Source organism: Peromyscus eremicus, chromosome 18, assembly GCF_949786415.1.
Source record: "Peromyscus eremicus chromosome 18, PerEre_H2_v1, whole genome shotgun sequence".
Taxonomy (NCBI): Eukaryota; Metazoa; Chordata; class Mammalia; order Rodentia; family Cricetidae; genus Peromyscus; species Peromyscus eremicus.
In genome coordinates this window covers 1,209,124-1,216,867 of record NC_081434.1, presented here as the reverse complement: position 1 = coordinate 1,216,867, position 7,744 = coordinate 1,209,124, and the positions used below count along the sequence as shown (strand labels likewise).

The 7,744-nt window shown below is 44.0% G+C and overlaps 1 protein-coding gene across 1 annotated transcript; it reads left to right on the top strand.

Moving 5' to 3' along the window:
* The first annotated feature begins 5,347 nt into the window (after positions 1–5,347).
* Positions 5,348–6,286, top strand: LOC131895345 (olfactory receptor 10P22-like). Its single transcript, XM_059245785.1, has one exon. The coding sequence runs from the start codon at positions 5,348–5,350 to the stop codon at positions 6,284–6,286; it is 939 nt and encodes a 312-aa protein (XP_059101768.1).
* Positions 6,287–7,744: the final 1,458 nt, after the last annotated feature.

Genomic DNA, 7,744 nt, shown 5'->3' with positions numbered 1-7,744 from the left:
TGAGGGATAGTGCTCGGGTACTTTGAGGGATGTGCTTCCACTGGAGTCTGTGAGACATTTTACTCACGAAGCTACGGGAAGAAAGGCACAGGGACGATGTTTTCATTATATCCTATTAAAGGTATGAACCTCACCTTTACCAGTGTTGATGCTGACCTTGGTCACTTGGCTGAGGTAGTGTTGGCCAAGTTGACCTATGGTTTATACTCCTTTCCTCACTTACATGAGCAATTTGACACACATCCCACACTTAACGAGCGAGTGCAGACTTGTGTTCTCCCACTCTGAGGCAGAGGCCAGAAGTCAACGTTGGATATTTTTCTCAGTTGCTAGCTATATATATATATATATTTGGTAACTTGACACAAACTAGAGTTATCTGAGAAGAGAAAAATGATAATTTAGAAAATGACTCCATGAAATTGGCATGTATACAAATCTGGGGGACATTTTTTAAATTAGGTTGATGGGGAAGGGCCCAGAACACTGTGATGCTGCCACACCTGGGCCGGTGGTCCTGGGTTGTGTAAGAAAGCAGGCTGAGCAAGCCATGGGGAGTAAGTCAGTAACAGCATTTCTCTATGGCCTCTGCTTCGGTTCCTGCCTCCAGGGTCCTGTTTGAGTTTCTGCTCTGACTTCTCTCAGGGATGGAGTGTAACCTGAGAGTTGTAAGAAGAAATAAACCCTTTCTTCCTGAAGTTACTTTTGGTCATGTTTTATCACAGCAATAGAAGGCCTATCTAAGACAGAGGGCAAACTAATACCTAAGTTATTTGGATTTTTTAAAAGAGACGATCTCTTACTCTGTAGCCCAGGCTAGCCTCAAGCTCAGAGCAATCTCCATCTCAGTCTCCCAGTACTTGAATTATAGTTGTGAACCACCATGTGCAGCTTGGAATTCTTAAATATTCAAAAGTGTTTATTATCATTACACTTTTGTTCAAACTTTTATTTCAAATTTGCAAATATAATAGAATAATACCACAAGCATTCAAACACCATTTTGAGTTCACCAACTTGTGCTTTCTCTCTTTTTCATATTCTTCTACATTATTTGAAAATGTGCTGAACACGTATAACCTTTTGTTCCTAGAATGTTAATATTAATCCAGATTCTTAGAAAAAGCGTTGTCATAAAAACTAAAACTAAAAAGCAAAGTGACTTACTCTAAATTAAGATTTATTGAGGTTTAAAAGTCCTGTTTTGCTTGTGAGTTAACTTATGCAAAATATTAGATGTGATAGAATAATTATAGTTCTTTTTAACCATGCCATTGATCATACTCGTGTGTGTGTGTGTGTGTGTGTGTGTGTGTGTGTGTGTGTGTATGTATGTCTGTGGAGGCCAGGAGAGGGCGCTATGTCCCCCTGGAGCTGACATGACAGGTGGTCGAGAGCTGTTGGCATGGGTGCTGGGAACTGAACTTCATCCTCTGAGAGAGCAAGTGCTCTTACCCACCGAGACATCTTTCCAGGTTCAAACATATTAAAAGGCTTTATTCAGACACACCTTTTATCCAAGTATTTGGAAAATAGAGGTAGGCAGATCTCTGTGAATTCAAGGCCTGTCTAAGGCAGCATAGTGAGATACTGTCTAAAAAAAATAAAAAGCTTGCCAGGTGGTGGTGGCCCACACTTTTAATCCCAGCACTTGGGAGGCAGAGTCAGGCGGATCTCTGTGAGTTCAAGGAAAGGCAGAAAGCGGCACAGAGAAACTCTGTCTCAAACAAACAAACAAAAACAAAAAACAAAACAAACAAACAAACAAAAAAGTTTACAAAAGTGAGGTTCTTTCTTCTTATTTTTAATTATGTGCATATCTTTGTGCAGGCATGTGTATGTGAGTGCAGGTACCATTGGAGGCCAGAAATGGGCATTGGTTCTCCTGGAACTTATGATGCCCAAATGCAGCATTATAAAAATCACTGTGATGGCACAGGGAACATTCTGTAGTCACATTATGACCAGACCAGAAAATATAGTGATGACACATTGGAGCACTCTGATGCCACAAGGCAGCACTGGGAAGACACAAGTGAGCATTATGAAATCACAGTCCCCCTGTCTTGTCAAAATGTGCTTTGTAAAGGCAAAACTGAACAGTATCAGGTAAAAGAAGTCTTTTTTAAAGGTTTTATTTTATTTTTAATTAGGTGTCTGTGTGTAGGTATTGGGAGTAGCAGTGCTCTTAACTGCTGAGCCGTCTCTCCAGCATGAGTGAGTGTAGCTAGCGTTTTCCTGCCTGGCCCACGGTCAGGACAAATCTCTCTCACCTGCCAGCCCCACAGCCGCTCAAACCCGACCAAGTAAACACAGAGACTTATATTGGTTAAAAACTGTATGGCCGTGGCAGGCTTCTTGCTAACTTTTCTTACAGCTTAAATTAATCCATTTCTATAAATCTATACCTTGCCACATGGCTCGTGGCTTACCGGCATCTTCACATGCTGTTTGTCATCTTGGCGGCTGACAGTGTCTCCAACTCAGCCTTCCACTTCCCAGCTTTATTCTCCTCCTTGTTTCGCCTATACTTCCTGCCTGGCCACTGGCCAATTAGTGATTTATTTATTGACCAATCAGCAACACACTTGACATACAGACCATCCCACAGCACTTCCCCTTCTTCCCCTTTTCTTTTTTTTTTTTTCCCCAAAAAGGAAGGTTTTAACCTTAACAAAGTAAAATTACATATAATTTGGGAATTTGGGCGTAGCTTCTCTTACTACTTCCTGCTGGAGGGAGACGCTGTATCTTATGGGGACACAAAGAAAATTTTAGGATTATGGAATAGTCCATGAGGCTGTATTGTCTGAGCCAGTTGCCTTCAAACCATTCTGGATGTTGGATCATCTGGGCCATGGTGTCATTGGAGACCTTTCAGGGGTCTTGGCTGGTCAAACCTGATGTATCTTAATCTGGAACAAATTCACAGCCTCTGGCTTTCTGTGGGAACAAAAGCAGAGCCTCCTTTCCAAAGCAACACATCCTTATATCCAAATTTTGAAGTCAAGGTATCTTTAAAATATACATATTGGTTTAACTCAATATCTTTTTTTTTTTTTTTTTTTTTTGGTTTTTTGAGACAGGGTTTCTCTGTGTAGCTTTGCGCCTTTTAACTCAATATCTTTTACCATCAAATGTTTTTCTGCAGTTAAAAATCCCAAAGACAACACAATCCAGATTCTCTGTGTAATATTCATCTTTACGTGGCTTATTTTTTATATTAATTTTACTGTCTCTTTAAAGACTTTATTTTTTAAAACTATGTATTTGTTTATATAACTGTATGTATCACAGTGAGTTGTCTGTAGAAGCCATAAGAAGGTGTTGTATCCCTAGAGTTAGAATTACAGGTGGTTGTGAGTCATCTGATGGGGGGGTGCAGGACTCTAATGGGTCCTTTGGAAGAGCAGTTCATGCTATTAATTTTTGATGCACCTTTCTGGTTCCCACACTTTAAAAATTAACTGATAGGGGTTGGGGATTTAGCTCAGTGGTAGAGCACAAGGCCTTGGGTTCCATCCTCAGCTCCAAAAAAAAATAATTGATAATTAATCGTGTGTGTGTGTGTGTGTGTGTGTGTGTGTGTGTGTGTATGCCTGTGTGTGTGCACATGTGTGCATGCAACAGTTGGCTTATCAAGACTCACTAAGAAATTTCTTATTTTATATGTTTGGGTGTTTTGTCTGCATGTACATCTGTGTATAATGTGTATGCAGTGCCTGAGGAGGGTGTGTTGGATCCCCTGAAACAGACTGGCCGGGAGTTGACTATGTGGGTACTGGGAAAAGAACTCTAGACCTCTGTAGGAGCAGTAAGCACTCTTAACTGCAGAGCCCTCTCCCTAGCCCCTCATTTGGACTCTTTCTCACACTTTCACACCCAAGAGGAAAATGAGCCAAATAGACAACAGACTACCTTGAATATTAAGAAATTTCTTGATTATCTAACTGGGTTCCAAGCTATGGCCATGTTTTTCTTATTAAGTGACATCATTGAAAGGACCTGCCCTATTTCTCTAGTCTTGATTCACTGGGCATCCTCTCAGGTCCCTCTGTCATCTGCTCTTGTGAGTGCCATCTTTTCTGGCTGAGATCTAAAGAGTATTTTCTCATTTCTGACACCCAGAGGTTACTGCTTCTCTCTGCAGCTAGATAGTAAGTCAAAGGCCTGCGTTGGGCTGGGAGTTCTTCCAGAGTCAGCTTTCTTGTTATTTCAATAGTTATTTTCTTTAGGGATTAACACTATTTTACAAAAGGGTTTACAAATACTTGCCAGGTCTGGGAGTGTTGTGGGTATAGTCCAGTGGGAGAAGCCAACCAGAATTCTACAAGGCCATGTGTTCCATCTCTAGCACTGGGAGAAAAGGTGTTTTCCAGGAATGGGAAGAATGCTAAGGACTAATTCTGAGAGCAGGAAAGGCTTTGCAGACCTTGGGGCAATGGCTGACAATCCCACCTAGAGAAACCAGCCAAGGAGTTAGAGCACAGGGTTTCTGAGCCCAGCTCACTTGGTGCTTAGCAGAAGGACTCTGTACACACCATCCTCCTCCACATGAGCTTTCCCCTTTGTGCTTGGGTGTGAGGAGGAGGACCAGCCAGACCCAGGACCAACAGCAGGGAGCTTAGGGGTAGGCACAATGAAGGGGAAGCCACTTCCTCCCTGCTTCTCCTTTTCCCCATCTTCCTCCACTTTCCTCCCTCTGTTGAGAATTAGCTCCTCAGGGGATTGATCTGCTGTGGTGTGCTCCAGGGAGGGGCACTCTGAGGGCTGTGGGGATCCATCTGCAGGTAAAAGCTCCACAGCCCTTTGTGGTCCTCAGATCTGTGCTCCTGTCTCCTGCTCTTGCCTATTCCACTCACTTTCTGCCTCTGGGTGGACCCAGATTATTTGTTCTCTGTCTGCTCACCCAGTTTTCTGTCCCCCTTCTTGAAGGAAGCTGCTTTTGCCCCCAGCTTTTTGCTTCTAGCTCCTGCCTGGGTGAGTGGAACAGACTTGTCTGAGAAATCTTGCAACAGCAAGAAGATCTGCAAGTGTGCCTCATCTTTTCTGGATTTCCTTCCTCTTCTGGGTTTTGGTTTTTTTTTTTTTTTTTTGGTGAGAGTCAGCAGCAGCTGAAGTTCTCAGGCTTTTCCTCAGCATCCTCTTCAGCATCCTCCTCAGCATCTTCTTTGGCATCCTCCTCAGCATCCTCCTCAGCATCCTCCTCAGCATCCTTCTCACCCTCCTCCTCCTTTTCAGCAAGCTGAGCTGCTCTCATGGACGACTCTTCATCCTTACTGCTGCAAAGGTTTCTGGCCGGCTACCCCTCTCTGGCCCCTCTTTTTTCTAGTCTGGCTTTGGGGACATGGGAGGTGACAATGGTACAGAAGTAACAGAGTTCATTTTATTGGGGTTCTCGGGCTTTGGCTTTCTTCAGGGCCATCTGTTTTGGGGTGTGCTGTGTATCTATGTGGTTACCTTGCTGGGCAACTCTCTGATCATCCTCCTCACGCTGGCGGACTCTGCCCTCCACTCCCCCATGTACTTCTTCCTGCGTCACTTCTCCGTGGTGGAGATCCTCTACACCACCACCATTGTGCCTAGGATGTTGGCTGACCTCCGGTCTTCCTGCCCCACCATCGCCCGGGCCAGCTGCTTCACTCAGATGTACTTCTTTGCCCTTTTTGGCGTTGCCGAATGCTGTTTACTCGCTGCCATGGCTTATGACCGGTACGCTGCCATCTGCTCTCCACTACATTATACCACGCTGATGAACCAGGGAACATGTGCCATCATGGTGGGGGCCTCTTACTTTGCGGGCATCATCACTGGCACCACCCACTCTGTCTGCATCTTCACTTTGCCTTTCCGTGGTGCCAACACCATCCACCACTTCCTGTGTGACATCCTGCCTGTGCTGAGACTGGCCAGTGCAAGCACTTTCTGGGGTGAAGTGGGGAATCTCTTCATCACGGTAGCTTTTATCTTCACACCCTTCTCATTGATTGTGGCCTCTTACGCCTGTATCATTGCCACTATACTTGGTGTTGCAACATCTGAGGGACGTCAAAAGATCTTTTCTACCTGCTCTTCCCACCTGTTTGTGGTCATACTCTTTTATGGGACTGCGACTGCTGCCTATATGAGGCCCCAGGCAGATTCTCTTGGGGACACAGACCAGATTCTTTCCATTTTCTACACGGTTGTCACCCCCATGTGCAACCCTTTTGTTTACACTCTGAGGAATAAGGAGGTCATCGGGGCCATGAGGCGGCTCATGAAGAGATACCTTGGGGGTCCTTGACCATACTCCACCTTCCTCCCAAGATTTTGGATCTAAGGGCCTGATCTCTGGACATTCTCAAGGAAAAAGAGAAGCTGAGACCACAGGGCACAGTCTGTTGTGCATTGGTGTGTTCCACCCACCATGAGCATCCAAGACACAGGTGTATTGTTCAGAGCTGTTTCTGGGACCTGGTCTTAAGACTTTGACTGGGCTTCATGATAAGAGCAGAGCTGAGGACTGGAATGGAGGTCAAGGGGAGGCAGCTGAGATAACCTTGTGTGATGATGTGATTCCTGGTCATGGCTGAGGTTTAGTGCCTTCCTGGGTTTATGCTCTTGAGACATCTATCTTCCTGCTTCTCCCAGTGAGTCCTTATTATAAGCCTTTCTCTCTGACATCATTCACATATGCCGGTAAGGGACAGGGACAGGGACTGGCTGGTTTGCAAGTTCAGCTCCTGAGTTTTGCTTGTATTGCTGTAGCCTTGGTCTATTTAATTGCTTGTCTCCTGAGTGATCCCTATCTCCTTGGACCCTCTTAAGATGATGGTGTTCTCCACTTAACTTTCTTTCCAGCTGTCTTGAAAGAAATGCCTTTCATTCCCTCCTTTTGTCTCAGGTAGAGGACACATACTGCCTTCTCCCCTCTATTCTAAAGTTTGATGTGGCTTTCAATTCTTGAAATTGCATTGTTTCCTTTTTCACTTTTTTTTTTTGTTTTTTTTTTTGTTTTTCGAGACAGGGTTTCTCTGTGTAGCTTTGCGCCTTTCCTGGAACTCAATCTGTAGCCCAGGCTGGCCTCGAACTCACAGAGATCCACCTGGCTCTGCCTCCCGAGTGCTGGGATTAAAGGCGTGCACCACCACCACCCGGCTTTACTTATTTTTTATTTTATATGTTTTGCCATGGGTGTCAGGTCCCTTGGTACTGGACTTACAGACAGTTGTGAGCTGCTATGCTAATGCTGGGAATTGAACCTGGGTCCTATGGAAGAGCAGTCAGTGCTCTTAACCACTGAGCCATCTCTCCTGCCCCTTTATGTTCTTTTTTTAAACTTACTTTTACTTTATGTGTACCTTTTTTTTTTTTCAAAAAACTGTTTATTATTTTCACTTGGTGTCCACTTTGGTTGTTGGTTGGAGGGATTTGGCACATGTCCTTTTCTCTGGAAAGTCAGCTCTTGATTGTTCTAGGACCCTCCTCAGCTATTAGTCACAAGTGGGAGAAAGTGGAGGCAGGGAAAACGTGCCCACGGTATAAACGAAGGCCTAGAAACAGCATTGAGGTTCTTTCTCAGTTTGTAAAAAGGAACTCTGTTAGTTGTAATAAATTTGCATACAGAAGAAAATATATCTATCAGCAAAATGTTAATAATGTTTTTGGGAAATTACTGCTCCCTGCTTTCACTCAGTATTTGTATACATGCTTGTTTATAAAAATTAAAAATAATATTATATTGTCTAAACTGTGTTTTAAG

Excerpts from the sequence above, each read along its gene's own strand:
- LOC131895345 (XM_059245785.1), top strand. The coding sequence starts at position 5,348 with ATGGGAGGTGACAATGGTACAGAAGTAACAGAGTTCATTTTATTGGGG.